Source organism: Capricornis sumatraensis, chromosome 2, assembly GCF_032405125.1.
Source record: "Capricornis sumatraensis isolate serow.1 chromosome 2, serow.2, whole genome shotgun sequence".
NCBI lineage: Eukaryota > Metazoa > Chordata > Mammalia > Artiodactyla > Bovidae > Capricornis > Capricornis sumatraensis.
In genome coordinates, this window is record NC_091070.1 from 205,972,547 (window position 1) to 205,988,758 (window position 16,212).

At 51.1% G+C, this 16,212-nt stretch overlaps 1 protein-coding gene across 2 annotated transcripts in view; it reads right to left on the bottom strand.

Annotated features, from left to right (window-relative positions):
* Positions 1-7,216: 7,216 nt before the first annotated feature.
* KCNQ4 (potassium voltage-gated channel subfamily Q member 4) overlaps positions 7,217-16,212 on the bottom strand; it is a 56,956-nt gene continuing 47,960 nt past the window's right edge. For both annotated transcript variants that reach the window (XM_068964612.1, XM_068964611.1), the window contains 4 exons: positions 15,223-15,322; positions 12,915-13,046; positions 8,011-8,140; positions 7,217-7,432 (listed from right to left, as the gene is read on the bottom strand). In XM_068964612.1, the coding sequence (XP_068820713.1) occupies positions 7,217-7,432; positions 8,011-8,140; positions 12,915-13,046; positions 15,223-15,322 (578 nt within the window). The remainder of the gene's footprint in view (positions 7,433-8,010; positions 8,141-12,914; positions 13,047-15,222; positions 15,323-16,212) is intronic.

Genomic DNA, 16,212 nt, shown 5'->3' on the forward strand with positions numbered 1-16,212 from the left:
GCACAGCCAAAAATTAGTTAATAAATAATTTTAAAAATTGTAACAGATGCCGAGCACCCCGGATCCCAGTGAGCTGAGCCCTTGCAGCATGGCACTCCCAGGCTGCTTGGTACAATTTCTCAGCCGGAGTCTCCAGGGGCTGTTTAATTTCTGCTTTTGTCCTCTTGTCATGTGAAGAAGGTCAATCTAACCTACTAGAGGATGAGAAGCCCCATGGAGCAGAGACAAGCCATCCTGCCTGTGGGCCAGCCTGGGCACAGACAGTCAGCACTCAACCCCAGACACATGAATGAGGTCATTTTAGAACAACCACCCCCCATCAAAAGGAAGGATGATTGCAATCACATTAATGATCCCAGGTGAGACGAACAGAACTGCTTAGAATTTGAGTCCAACTCAAACTGCTGATCCACAGCATCAAGACAAAATAAAATTGCTGCTTTGAGCTACTGAGGTATAGGGTGAGTTGTTACCTAGTAATAGATAAGTGACGTGCATGCGAAGTTGCTTCAGTTGTGTCTGACTCTGTGCTACGCTATGGACTGTAGCCCACCAGGCTCCTCTGTCCATTGGATTCTCCAGGCAAGAATACTGGAGTGAATTGCCATGCCTTCCTCCAGGGGATCTTCCTCACCCAGGGATTGAACTCGAGTCTCTTGTCTACTGCATTGGCAGGCAGAATATTTACCACTAGCGGCACCTGGGGAGCCCAGATAAATGACACATCAAGCTAAAACCACCTGCTCTCAAGGCCATATTTGATGACAGTTTGGGCACTCCCATAGCCACCTGCAAACCCTCCTTGCTGAGCCAGGCAAACCTAGAAGAGTGGCGTGCGGGCTGGGTAGCTGTACACCTGTTTCCTCCAGGGGCTGGGTGACCTCAGGGCCCTAGCTGGGTCTCCAGTGTCTTATCACCCTGCGCATTGTGCTGAGCCAGGGTCTGACATACAGCAGGTGTTTCAGACGCATTTGTTCAGTTAGTGAAATTCCATGGGACTTGTCCAGGTTACCAGGATCTCCTGCTCAGATTACTGCAGCAGTCTTCTAACCGGCCTCCCTGCAGCCAGGCTTGCTTCCTCAGATTCATCTTCTGCCCTGGGAAGAAAACTGTCTAAAATGCAAGTCTATCCTGGTTTGATCTCTAGTCAGAATTTTTGACAGACTTCCCACTGCCATCATGGTTAAGTCCTATCTCTTTGAAATGACTTGTGGATCCTGAAAACCTTGACTCCTGCCTCATCCTAAAGTGCCATCTTGTGCCACTCTCTCTCTCTCTGTCTGGGCCCAACCAGGGATCTCTTTCTCCCCCACTCATGTATCACTCTTTTTTGGCTCCACTGGGCCATTACACATACTATGCTCTCTAGCCAGAACATTCGCGCCTTCCCCGTTCCCATGCCTGGTTAAACTCTACTTACCCTTCAGCACATTGGGTGGCCCACTTTGCCTGGATTGAGAGATGACAAGAAGTGTGGACTGCCAGCAATCCGACTTCTGGGCATATATCCAGGCATACGGATATAATTCAAAAAGATACATGCACCCCTATATTCATAGCAGCACTATTAACAATAGCCAAGACAACCTAAATGTTCACCAACAGATGAATGGATAAGGAAGATGTGGTTAATATATGCAATGGAATATTACTCGGCCATAAAAAAGTGAAATAATGCCATTTGCAGCTACATGGTTGGATCTAGAGATAACCATACCAAGCAAAGAAGTCAGAAAGAGAAAGACGAATACCATTCAATTAGATGTGGAATCTAAAATATGACACAAATGAATTTATCTATGAAACAGAAACAAACAGACATAGAGAACAAGCTTATGGTTGCCAAGCAGGAGGGAAAGGGGCAGTAATGGATTAGGAGTTTGAAATTAGCAGATGAAAACTATTTTATATACAGGGTGGATAAACAGCAAAGTCCTATTGTATAGCACAGAGAACTATATTCAGTATTCTGAGATAAACCATGATGGAAAAGAATCTATGTATATGAATCACTTTGCTATATAGCAGAAATTAATACAACATTGTAAATCAACTATACTTCAATTAAAAAAAAAAGAAGTGTGGATATATACTGGTTTCTGGACAATGGCTCAAGGTTTGGCTAGATGCTCAGTGACTCAGAAAGCACAGAATTGGTGGATTGCAGACAAAGAAGGCTTGGAAAGGGGTATTTAGATGGACCTTCAGAAATGGGTAGCGGGTGTGACTGTATTTCTATACCAAGGAAAAGTCTCACCAAAGAGCATCCATGACAAGAAGGCTCTAGATAATCTAATGCCTAAGACAGCACATCCCATGGCTGGCAGTCCATCTCACTCCGGACCCCCTCCAGTGCTTGCTCAACATGCCCTTGTATAACTTAGGTGGTCAGGGCAGCAAGAATGAAGACTGCTTATGGGTTCAATGATATGGACTTGCCTCACCAAGGCTGGTCTGGCTAATGTCACACTGTATGTCCAACCAAACATCAGCAGGAACAGATGCTGACTACCCAAAATACCACCATTCTGCAGGGAGTCATCACGTCACCTGGTGCCAGGCTAATTCTCCTGGATCCTTTCTCTGATGGAGAGGGCAGTGGCTCATCCTCACTGACACAGCCAGCATATACAGCTCCAGGAATCAAAGGAAGGTCAGTGAGAGTGGTATCTCTTACAATCACACCAAGTAACCCTCAGTATTAATTTCCTGTAGTTGTCATAGTGAAAGTGCTGGTCACTCAGTCGTGTGAGTGACTCTTTGTGACCCCACGGGTTGTAGCCCGCCAGGCTCCTCTGTCCAGGGAATTTTCCAGGCAAGAATACTGGAGTGGGTTGCCATTCCCTTCACCAGGGGATCTTCCCAACCCAGGGATCGAACCCTGATCTCCTACATTGCAGGCAGATTCTTTACCATCTGAGCCACCAAGGAAGGCCTGTAGTTGCCCTAACAAATTACTATAAACTTGGTGACCTCATACAACAGAACTTACTCTCTCACGGTTCTGAAGGCCAGAAGTTCAACATCAGCCTCACTGAACCTAAATCAAGGTATAAGCAGGGCTGCACTCCTCCAAGATTATGGGGAAGAATCCGTTCCTTGACTCTTCCAGCTTTTAGTAACCGCTGGCATTCCTCTGCTGAGGCCACCTTACCCCAGTCTCTACTTCTGTCTCCTGTATGTGTGAGATCTCCATCTGCCTCTTTCTTAAAAGGACACTGGCAATTGGATTTAGGGCCCCTGGATAATCCAGGATAATCTCCCCATGTCAAGATCATTAACTTAATCACATCTGCAAAAATCCTTCTTCCCTTATAAGGTAACATTTTACACATTCCAGAGATTAGGACCTGATATCTTTGGGTGAGCATTAGTCCAGCTACTATACCCACTCATGCAACTTTTGCTTCCTGTCTCCCCAGCATTGGCCTCTGTTAGTTTGGAGGCCTCAGTTCTCAAGGGAAAGGAAGCAACACAGTTTTCATTGAATTGGAAGTTGGAACTTCTAACTGGCCATACTGGGCTTCTCATGCCACTCAAATACCAGGCAAAGAAAGAGTCAGCATGCTGGCTGCCTGACTGGTCCTCATTACCAAGGGGAAACAGGGGTGTCACTACACATCAAGGGCAAGGAAGACTATGTCTGGGACCAGGGAGTTCTCAGGGGTCCCTTGCACAAAACTTAACAAAAAGCTATTGCATCCAAAACTGTGCAGGACCACTGAAGCTTCAGACCCTTTAAGAATGATTCTTTGGGATCATTCCACCATCTGACAAATTCCAACTGGCTGAGATCCTGGTCAAGGACAAAGGGAACATAGAAGGAGAGTGGAAGAAAGAATATATTCACTCAATTAGTGAAGTATATTTAATAAAGAGAAACACTTACTTGATTGAACATATCTATGTATCAGCTATGGCACTGTGACCAGCTACCAGAAGGGGTTCCATTGCATTAAGCGGCATGTGTGTGTGTATCTGTGTGTGTGTGTGATATTAAGTGCTTTTCTCCCCTCCCTTCTCCTTGTCCCTTAGGATTTTATTTAAAGTTTGCAGGCAATTGCTAACTTTACAGTATACTCTTTAATTGCAGGTGTGATTGTACTGAATTAGAGTAATTAACATCACCCAAATATGGATTCAGTGACTAAGTTCTGGAGATGGATACATCTATTAGCTGGTGGAATTTCTTGTGTTTATCCAGGGAGTGAGTTAGGATCTTCACCTGTATGCAGGATAGTTTCATCTTATGAGGTAGAAGCTCCTGTTGCTAGATGGAGGTTCAGACAAGTGTGGATGGACATGTATGGATACTGAGTGTCCAAAGGGTTGGGCCGTGCCAGTTATGAAGCTATTGCTTTTTCATTCCAGATGCAGCCTTCTGTACTCTGCTCTGTGAAACTGGAGCTCGGACTCTGCAAACCACATCAACTTTGTCAGCTAGCTTTGATAACTAGGGGCACTGGGGAAACACTGGAAGGCAGGAGTGGAGATTTTCCTTCTTCCTTTGCCTTCTCTTCCTTCTCCTGGTAGCCACAGCTGCTCCCAGCCCTCAGCTACTTTTCTGCACTCCCAGACAAGCTTTGCTGTGTCTCCTAAGAGGTCCTAGCACCAGCCAGACAGCAGCCCCTCTCCAGACCTCTGAGCTCTAGCATTACAGGGCTCCCCTAGTCAAGTCCACTGGTTCTGCCAGCCTCAACCTCTTCCCTGCACTCCTGCAGCCTCAGGAGTGGGATCTGCTTCCTGCAGTGGCTTTCATTAGTTTAGCCTGGTGTTCTGTTTGTCCTTCCAGTCCACCTACATCAGTGTAACCCATTCCCTATAGTAAATTCCCTGTGTTGAAAAGCCTAGGGTAATTTCTCTTTTCCTCACTGGACCTTGACTGATACAAACTATTAGGAAAGCAGTACTCATTTTTCACTGGGGCGCTGAACCAAAAGAAAGTTAATTTGGAAGTACCGGGGGTCATTGTGAGAGGGCAGCCTGCCTAAGAGGAGGGCTGATATAGACGAGACAGGTCCCTGACACATTTAAGCACCCAGATCTAGCTTCACATGAAGCCAAATCTATTTCCTGGACTTTTTAGTTATCTGGGCCAATAAACTTTCTTTCTTTTATTTTTGCTTAAAACATATCAGGTTGCGTTTCTGTTGTTTACACCCGAGTACTGACTAATCCGGATCTCCTCACCCCCAGCCCCAGACCAGGTGTCCCACTCGACAGACACTGAACAGCCAAGACCAACCACCTCCTACTGAAAACTTTAATGAAATCAATAAGTTAATAAGTTAACAAAGTGAGGTACTTGCATATCCGAGAACCGGGTTGGTGGGGAGCCTCGATCATGAAGGAGGGAGGGCTTCTCCCCAAGTCTCCTTGGATCCCAGCCTCCGGCCCCTCTCCACAGCTCTGTCTCTCAGGGGGCGGAGGTGTGGCTCTCTGGGGACAGTGTAGTGCGGGTGAGGTGAGCCAGGACAGGCTCCATCCAGGGCATGATGGTCACATGCAGAGGGCATGTGGGGGCAGGGGCTGGGCACCTGGGGGCTGAGCAAGGTCCAACCCCAGCCCTGGTGCTGGTGCATGCAGGTCCCCAGTCGTGAGATGCAGGCAGCTGGGCCTGAGCCCCTTATTCCCGGGTGCCCCACAGAGGGTCACCATTGGTCCACTCCCCGTCACCCTCCTGCCACCCGCATTGGCTTTGCAGAAGAGGGACAAAGCGGTAGGGATACCAAAGGGGGCCTGCAGTGGGTGGGGGCTTATGCAGTAAGGGGGCTGCCAACTGAAGGGACGAGGGTGGGTAAGGAAGGAGGGGGAAGCAGTGCGTGTGAGCGCCGTATGCACAGTTGGTGCCTGATGAATGGTACTTGCTTGACGTATTGTTATTCTCTCCAGGAGTTAGAGCAACTAGGAGCAGGGCAAGCCTAGATAGAAGCGGACCCGACAACCACCCTGGGGAAGGGCCTGGGGGCTTTCCAGGGCTGTCCAGACCCCAAGAGGCCTAGCCTTGAGTTGTGCTGTGGGGATACCAAGGAGGGCCCTTAGGGATAGACAGAGGCAGCAGCTAGGGCTCCTGGACCTGTGAGGAATAAATCTTCTTGAGAAAGGGAAGTTGGTAAAGCTCTGGGGTGGGGCCCGGAGAGCCCTGGGGTCACGTGAGAGCTCCCTCTCCTACCTGGATGGGGTTGGTAGGAGTGGACATCACTCCGCAAGACTAGGCTACTGGCCTCAGCTGCAGAGACCCAGCAAATGCTGAGTGGCTCTGTGCTGAAGTCCCCAGGTGTAGGTAACTGTCTTTGTCAGCGTGAATGCTGAAAGGCTACCTGTGTGTCTGGGGAAACTGTAGGGACATGTTTGTCTGACCGTGGGAGCACTGTCTGGGAGATTTGAGGGCAGAACACAGACAGTTATGCTGTCAGAGGTGCCTAGGGCTGGAGGGGAGTGAACATTGGCAGGAAGAGGGAGCCCCTGGGAGTGGACACTTGCAAATGGGAAGAAAGGCCCAGGCACTGCCCTTGGGGAGGCAAGGGAGAAACAGGCCCCATGCTGGGAGGGGAGAAGAGGGGTTGATGAGCCAGAGATCAGGGACGGGGGTCATAGCCAAGCAGCCTGAGACCAGCTACAGCTGGGGGCCCATCTCCCAGGGCGGGAGGGGCAGAGGGACCCCATGGGGGTCCCCAAAGTTGCATATTTCACATGGTTTGCATATATGGTGCCCACCTGCCTAGCGGCAGGCTCCTGTGCTTATGGGTACCTGTGTGGGCACCGTGGGCCCACCCCCAAGTGGAGTGGGGTCTTGGCGGGAAGGCTTCCCTGCTCTGTCAGAAGGGCGGGCCAAAGACCTCACCTTGCATAGCTGGAAGCTGGGTCAGGACCCAGGGCCCCAGCGCCCTGTTCCCACTCCAGAGGCAGTGCCCCTGCCAGGCAGGCCCTGTCGGGCCTTGATGGAATGGGCAGGGCACTGGGGGACCCAGAGGCCGCCGGGCAGCCGCCGCTCCTGCCCTCCATGCGGCCTGGCATCTCTCGCTCCTGAGGTGGAGCGGGTCGCTGGCACCCACGTTGGGTATTTCGCCCACCCAGACAGCTCAATACTGCATGTGGCCTCTCTCCCCAAGAGGGAGTGAGTTCAAGTAAGAGAAGAGTCCGGAGGCCTCAGAGGGCGGGTCCGAGAGCCAGGCCGAGGGGCTGGCCGTGTGCTGCCCCGCCCCTGAGAAGACCCTCAGTCCATGTTGGTGCTGACCGAGCGGGAGATGCTGAGCGTCTGTGCGGAGACGGAGATGTCCTCGTGGTCCACAGGGCTGTGGTAGTCGGAGGTGGTGATGTCGGGGTCGAAGAGCGGCACTTGCGCGGTGCCCAGGCTGGCCGAGGTGCCGGAGCGCAGGCAGCGCGAGTAGAAGCCCAGCAACAGGTCCAGCTTGTGCTCGATGGACTGCACCTGGGGGCGGGGCGCGGCTGGAGGCGGGGCCTGGCCGGGACTTGGGGGCGGGGCGCGGCTGGAGGCGGGGCTTGCCCTGGGAGGGTCGCCTCTGGGTGGCGAGACTCCTCCGGGAGGAGGTGCGACAGGAAAGGCGGAACTCGGCCGGAGGGCGGAACGAAGCTGGGAACCTGGGGTTTATTCCCATCCACCCACCCACCCCCGCAACGAAATTTAGTTGTGACGGGTTGGGATAGTCCAGATGATCAGGAGAGACAAGTGAGGCAGCGTTAAATGAAGTAGGTGGGACTTGGGCTTATCTGAGATGCTAGCAGCCTAGGGTGGGGCTTGGCCGGAGGGGGTTGGTTTATCGAGGTCGTTTAGCAGGAGCCGACGGGCCTTCTGGGAGGCAGACCTTCTGTGGGGCTGGGTCCACCTCCCAGCGGATGCATGGGCCCGACTCCGGCCTGCAGTTCTGGTGCTCTGGGCTAAAGCTCTGAGAAGCAGACCCTCCCCTTGGGCCTAACCCGGGGGCCTTCCAGAGCTTCTCAGTCGACGGCTAGCTTCCCCACACCAGCGAAACTCCATCCCACACTCACCTGCTTCTCCACCTTGACCACACGTCCCATTATACTGATTTCATCCACCACCTCAGTATCGGAGGGCCCTTTGTCACCCTTCTCCCGGGCTTTCCGGTCCCCGGGGCCTCGGCCGACAATCTGGTCCACCCTGTGGGGAAAGGGAACTGTCAAAAGGATCCAGACACTGGCCACCACGCTTTCCTACAAGAATTCAAGCTTGCCTTCTTACAGGGGAGACATTCACTTGGGTGGGAGGAGGCCATCTGAGAGAGGGGGCCAGTTTGCTCTTCCAGCAACACAAGAGAAGACTCTACACGTGGACATCACCAGATGGTCGAAACCGAAATCAGACTGATTATATTCTTTGCAGCCAAAGATGGAAAAGCTCTATACAGTCAGCAAAAACAAGACCGGGAGCTGACTGTGGCTGGGATCATGAACTCCTTATTGCCAAATTCAGACTTAAATTGAAGAAAGTAGGGAAAACCACTAGACCATTCAGGTATGACCTAAATCAAATTCCTTATAATTATACAGTGAAAGTGAGAAATAGATTTAAGGGACTAGATCTGATAGACTAGATCTGAGTGCCTGATGAACTATGGACAGAGGTTAGTGACATTGTACAGGAGACAGGGATCAAGACCATCCCCATGGAAAAGAAATGCAAAAACAAGCAAAATGGCTGTCTGAGGAGGCCTTACAAATAGCTGTGAAAAGAAGGGAAGTAAAAAGCAAAGGGGAAAAGGAAAGATATACCCATTTGACTGCAGAGTTCCAAAGGAATAGCAAGAAGAGACAAGAAAGACTTCCTAACTGAACAGTGCAAAGAAATAGAGGGAAATAATATAATGGGAAAGACTGGAGATCTCTTCAAGAAATCAGAGATACCAAGGGAACATTTCATGCAAAGACGGGCTCGATAAAGGACAGAAATGGTATGGACCTAACAGAAGCAGAAGATATTAAGAAGAGGTGGCAAGAATACACAGAAGAACTGTCCAAAAAAGATCTTCACGACCCAGATAATCATGATGGTGTGATCACTCACCTAGAGCCAGACATCCTGGAATGTGAAGTCAAGTGGGACTTAGGAAGCATCACTACAAACAAAGCTAGTGGAGGTGATGGAATATCAGTTAAGCTATTTCAAATCCTAAAGATGACGCTGTGAAAGTGCTGCAATCAATATGCCAGCAAATTGGGAAAACTCAGCAGTGGCCACAGGACTGGAAAAGGTCAGTTTTCATTCCAATCCCAAAGAAAGGCAATGCCAAAGAATGCTCAAACTACTGCACAATTGCACTCATCTCACATGCTAGTAAAGTAATGCTTAAAATTCTCCAAGCCAGGCTTTAGCAATACGTGAACCATGAACTCCCTGATGTTCAACCTGGTTTTCGAAAAGGCAGAGAAACCAGAGATCAAATTGCCAACATCCGCTGGATCATGGAAAAAGCAAGAGAGTTCCAGAAAAACATCTATTTCTGCTTTATTGACTATGCCAAAGCCTTTGACTGTGTGATCACAATAAACTGTGGAAAATTCTGAAAGAGATGGGAATACCAGACCACCTAACCTGCCTCTTGAGAAACCTGTATGCAGGTCAGGAAGCAGCAGTTAGAACTGGACATGGAACAACAGACTGGTTCCAAATAGGAAAAGGAGTATGTCAAGGCTGTATATTGTCACCCTGCTTATTTAACTTCTATGCAGAGTACATCATGAGAAATGCTGGGCTGGAGGAAGCACAAGCTGGAATCAAGATTGCCAGGAGAAATATCAATAACCTCAGATATACAGATGACACCAACCTATGGCAGAAAGTGAAGAACTAAAGAGCCTCTTGATGAAAATGAAAGAGGAGAGTGAAAAAGTTGGCTTAAAGCTCAACATTCAAAAAACTAAGATCATGGCATTGGGTCCCATCACTTCATGGGAAATAGATGGGGAAACAGTGGAAACAGCAGCTGACTTTATTTTTCTGGGCTCCCAAATCATTGCAGATGGTGATTGCAGCCATGAAATTAAAAAACACTTACTCCTTGGAAGAAAAGTTATGACCAACCTAGACAGCATATTCAAAAGCAGAGACATTACTTTGTCAACAAACGTTCATCTAGTCAAGGCTATGGTTTTTCCAGTGGTCATGTATGGATGTGAAAGTTGGACTGTGAAGAAAGCTGAGCGCCGAAGAATTGATGCTTTTGAACTGTGATGTTGGAGAAGACTCTTGAGAGTCCCTTGGACTGCACGGAGATCCAACCAGTTCATCCTAAAGGAGATCAGTCCCGGGTGTTCTTTGGCAGGAATGATGGTAAAGCTGAAACTCCAATACTTTGGCCACCTTGTGTGAAGAGTTGACTCATTGGAAAAGACTCTGATGCTGGGAGGGATTGGGGGCAGGAGGAGAAGGGGATGACAGAGGATGAGATGAGACCGACTCAACGGACATGGATTTGGGTGAACTCCAGGAGTTGGTGATGGACAGGGAGGCCTGGTGTGCTGCGATTCATGGGGTCGCAAAGAGTCGGACACGACTGAGTGACTGAACTGAACTGAACTGAACTGAATGGAGAGACCAAGTTTAATGGAAGTGCCCAGTCGCTGCTTTGACCAGGGGAGCAGAGCCACCACCCACAAACATGACAAGTAAAACAGCTGCCTGATGGAAGCACAGGTAGGAAATGGTGGACTGGGATGAGGGAGAGACACAAGTGGGGATATGAGTTATAAGGGGGACAAGGCGGAAGCTGGTCCCACGTTACCTTTCTGCTCCCCTTTACAGAGACATGCTTGAAAGTGTTATCCCTACCCTCTATCTTCAATTTCTCTTTTCTGCCTTTCTAAAACCTCTCTAATCAGGCTTTCATTCCCACCATTTCACCAAAACCACAGTTGTCAAGACACCAAAAGACCTCCATGTTGCTAAATTCGATTCTCAGCCCTCACTATGCTTGACCTGTTAGCAGTACCTGGCACATCGGATCCCCCCTTCTTTCTGCAAGTTCTTCATTTGGATTCCCAAACATCACTTTCACCCAGTTCTCCTACGTCACTCACCTCTCCTTCTCAGTCTCCTTTGCGGGTTCCTCCTTTATCTCCACAACGTCTTAACATTTCAGGACCCAGAGCTCACTCCTAGGATGGCTTTTTTTTTTCATCTATTTACTCTCACTCACTAAATGATGTCTTCAGTTCCAGATTTTCCATTCCTCTATACACGGTTGACACCAAATCTATATCTCCAGCCCATACCTCCCCTCCAAACTCCACACTCCTCTGCCAGATCCACACTCCATTTAGCTGTCTGATGGGCATCACAAACCCAGCATGTCCCAGCTTTCCTGATCGAAACTTGCTCCACTCATTGACTTTCCCCATGTCAATAAACAGCAACTTTTTCCTCTTGCTTAAGCCAAAAACTTTGGCTTTATCCTGATCCTCTCTCTCTCTCTTTTTCCTCTTACACCCTATCTGAAAATACTGTCAGCTCTACTTTCAGAACATATCGACAATCTGACCATTTTGCCTCACCTTAATTGCTGCCACCTGGTCCACACCACCATCATCTCTTGCCTGCACATCTGAATTAGCCCCCTCACTGGTCTCCCTGTTTCCATCCTAGTCCCCTATAGGCCGTTCTCAACATAGCACCTAGGATGATCCTTTTAAAATATACCTCAGATTGTATCTGTCCTTTGTTCAAAGCCCTCCAATGCTTGCATATTCCTCTGGATGAATGCCAACATCTTTGCAGGGGCCCCCAGAGCTTTATACAGTCTAAGTGCTATTAGCCTGCTAACCTCATCTCCTGCTTTCCTCATGCCAGGACAGGCACACTGGGCTGCTTGCTGTTCCTAAAACATCACCCCAGACACCTGCCCATCTCAAAACCTTTGCACTTGCTATTCCCTCTGGAAACTATTTTAAACAAACCACAATCATGGGACTATTTGCCTCACCTTCAATTTTTTTTTCTCAAATGTCACCTTCTTGCCTATTTAAAAATCACAAATCTGAACGCCCTAACCTTATTTTTCTTCTTAGCCTTTATCATCATCTGACATGTTCTGGTTTCACTTACTATCGTCTGTTCTTCCACTGGAATGAGAGCTCCATGAAGCAGAGACCATTTGTTTTCCACCATATCCCCACTGTCTGGCAAGTAACAAATGAATGCCCTGTGACTATTTCTTGAGAGAACAAATGAATGGGCAGTGAAAATGCAGGCCACAAGAGGAAAAGGGCGAGGTGTAGGTGATTGGGTTCTTGGTGTGGGAATCTTCCTACACGCTGGGCAGAGAGAAGAGGTGTTGGAGGAGGATTCCAGAGGCAAGAGGTGAGCAGCACTGAAGACAATTTGCCTATTCTATTAGGAGATGCTGGGGGGCGGTGGAGGGGCAGTCACTGATTATTTTGAGCCTATTATTTTAGGACGAGAAAGCAGTCATCTAAAGACGTCCTTGAAGCGAGCAGGTCGCTAGGGTTCGCTTCAGGTTCAGTAAGGCTTCCCTGGTGCCTCAGATGGTGAAGAGTCGACCTGCAACGCAGGAGACCCAGGTTCAATCCCTAGGTGGGGAAGATTCCCTGGGGAAAGAAATGGCAACCCACTCCAGCGTTCTTGCCTGGGAAACGCCATGGACAGAGGAGCCTAATGGGCTACAGTCCATGGGGTCGCAGAGTCGGCCACGACTGAGCGACTAACACTACACTTTCCCTTTCAGGTTCAGTAACAGGTGCGGGCGGCAGGCTCCCGCTGCAATGCGCTGCAAGCGAGAAACGCCAGCTCCCGCCGCGGCCCCTAGGGGGCGCTCAGGACTGCGTTCGGGCGCCCGCAGAGGGGCTCCGCGGACCTCCGGCGGGAACTGGTGCCGCGGCGGTCCTGCCCCGCTCCCCCGTCCCCGGCCCGGTTCACCCACCGAGCCTGCAGACTCTTGATCCGGCCCAGCATGTCCAAGTGCCCTGCTGAATACTGTTCAATGACGTCCTTCACGTCGTACGGTCGCAGAGTCTCCTTGAATTTCCTTTTGGCTACCAGGAACTTCAGGATCCTGTGGGGATAGGGAGTCTCAGAGGACATGCATTCTTTTCCAGCCGCCTCGCTGTCCTTCGCTACCTTGTCTGGCAGGAGGCCACCTCCTGCCCGGGCCACCGCAGACAGCCGCAGCTGAGTCTTGGGCCTCCCTCCCTCCTCACCACGCTCCTGCCCCGGCCTCCTGAGTTTGTTTGTTCTTCTTTGATATGCAGTCACTGGGAGGCCCGGGACTGGGCCTCGATTCTCTCTGCTGGGTGGGACACAAGCGAGGCACCTGTGAACACTGCTGCTAAGGACAGCTTAGGGGAAGACATTTTTGCATATGCCTGTTAGCACTCCTGTGCTGGACGCTGGACACCCCAAAGGGCATCAGGTACAGTCCCTGGTCTCAGCACTGGTCTGGGGTGGGAGACGAAGAGGACACAGACAATTACGGGGCGATGAGGGCCATGTCAAGGAGTGGAGAAAGAGGACTGGGGACCACGAGAAGGGAGAGCTTGGCTGGGGGGGTCAGGAGATATCTTGAGAAGAGATCCCTTCCAGTCCCCGGGCAAGAGGAGGGGCATGAAGGGAGGCTTTGGGGACACAAACAGGCATGGAGGTGTGTGAGTGAGAGTCTGTCCAAAGTAGCCAGAACAGGATGTGAAGGAAAGGGGTTAATCAATGAGAGGTGGGGTGAGGGGTTATTCTGAAGATCCCAGCATCCCTGGCAGAGATTGGGCAATGGGAAGCTGGGGTGGTAGGGAAGGGGCTGTGCGGTTTACTCTTGCTTTAGCATGACCACCCTCTGTCCACCTGTGTGGGTAGAGGATGTCCTGGAGGGGCAGAGTGCCAGGCAGGAAGACCCACTCCAGGGGATGAGCCTGAGCTGGGGGGTCGGGGGTGGGCAGTGGGGTGGAGATACAGAACAGCTGTGAGCAGTGCGGGAGAGGGGCCTGAAAGGCTTCCGAGTCTGAGTCCAGGATGACCCCCATGGCCTGGGGCACAGGATGGATGATGGTGTCACTGCCTGACATGGGGTCATGGGAGGAGGAGCAGGACTGGGGCGTGCTGGGTGTGAGGGGCCAAGGAGAGCTGACTTGGGCCAGGAGGAAGCTCGGGTGCTGTGTTGCAGAAGCTGGTCCCTTGGAGGGGAGAGACAGGATGCATAAAAGAGGGGTGGGGAGAGAGGCCTTAGACTCTCTGGGAGACGGGGTGTCCAGATGACTGATTTAAAAGAAACACAGAGGAAAGAGGCTTGCAGACAGGTGAATCAGCCATGGAAGAGAGGGGGGCGGTGAGTCTGGAAGGCCTAGGGATGAACCTGGAGCTACAGGATGGACACAGAGATTAGGCTGGAACTCCATTCCAAGGAGTTTGGGAGCCAGATCCGTGGCTACAGGGCTAAAGAGCTCAGGGACTCTGGTCCCCGCTGAACTGTTAAGAGACAGCCAGTGAAGCCAGGAGGACAGGGGCTTTCAAACTTTTTGACCAAGAACTACGATAAGAAATAGTTCATAGAAACTAGTATAAACACACACACATAACTGAAATAGAAGTTTCATAAACATTTATTCTTACTATGAAGGATGTACTCTGATACTTTCTTTTTTCTTTTTTGAATGCTGACCACTAAATTGATTTCACTAAGTTGACTTCCAACTGTTGTGACCTGTGGTTTGAACAGTATGGCTCTAGAGGAAATCCTGGGGGAAACAGACAGGCTGAGGTCAAGACTTCCGAGGGAAGACAGTAAGTTTGAGTCACAGAGGCAAGAGGGGGATGAGACTTAGACACAGAGATGGGGTGAAACTGCCTCTAAGACAGAGACCTAGGGAGAGCCAGGCAAATGCTGATACACAGCTGGAGAGAGAGAGAGAGAAAGAGGAGGCAGCCTGACATACAGGGAGAGAGAGGTAAGGGAGAGAAGCAGAGAGAAGACTGTAGTGTAAGTAGAGGGACTGTGGTGGGCAGCCATGCCCACTGCCCCACCTGACCAGCCCTCCCGACATGATGAGTCTGTACCAACCCAGCCGGGAGCCATATGCCACCTCCCCGCCCCACCCACTCTCCAGGGACCCCACCAGCCAGCATTGTCGAGGGTGCCAGGCAGGCAGCAGCTGGTATGCCAGGAGTTAGGCCAAGCCTGGCCACAAAGGCAGACCCCAGATGGGGAGCAGCAGTGGGTGGCCCACCTCCTGCTTCAGTCTCACCTGATGGAGCGGATGACTGTCTTCACAGCAGGCATGACGTCATCCACAGTGAGTTCGCACTGGTAGCTCTTCTCCTCCGCCACTTCCTCCGAGGGGCCCTCTGAAAAGTCAGGAGCAAGGGACCCAGGTGGCGGTGGCAGAAGGGAGTGCTTGCAACCCCTACCACCACCCTGAGGGGTACAGAGAGGAAGACAGAGCCCCAGGAAGGGCCCAGAGCCTTCCTGGGGGCACAAGCAGACCAGGTTCTCGCCTCCTGGCTGCCCTACCCAGGGGGAACACCTCAGTTTGCTGCAGGCCCATCTCCCCTGTGTACACATCTGCCTGGTGGCCGGTGAGTAGGAGCCACTTTAGGGCGCATCTGGTCTGGCCTGGGGCAAGTTGCACACAGCCCTGGAGGAAGTCCCACTGGCTCCACCATGCAGGACAGTGACACGGGGTTTGAGGCGTCTGTGCATTCTCGCACATCAGCCTTATCCTTCACCCAAGAGGGAATCAAAGGGCGGGCTCCCAGCCCCAGCTCTGCTATGGGGGAAGCCTCTAAAGCAAGTCGTTCTCCCGGGATGAGAGAAACGGCTTCTCCAAGGCTGGTGCCCAGCACTGCACAGACAGGTGATGCTGTCCTGGCCCCACTGGGGCCAAAGGGTGGGGAGGTCAGGCAGTTTCTTGGCAGGAAAGAGGAGGCCCTGGGCACCAACCAGGCCCCAGGTACCAGCACCCCCAAAAGACTGGTTTGTGGAGTTCCATAACTATCCAAGAAAGGGCCAAGAGAGTGGTCAGCCAGCAGCATGGTGGGGGATTGATACAGCACAGACAGAGACAGTATGGCTGGGGGCCCTCCCTCCAAAGTTCCTGTCCCTAACCTCCATCCTTGTCCACCCCTCCTCTACACCCCCGCCCCCACCACCACCCAGGGGCCTGAAGCATGTCAGAGCTGGGAGAAGTCTTCCAGGGAATCTGGTCCAATCCTCTGTTTTTCAGAAGAGGACACCG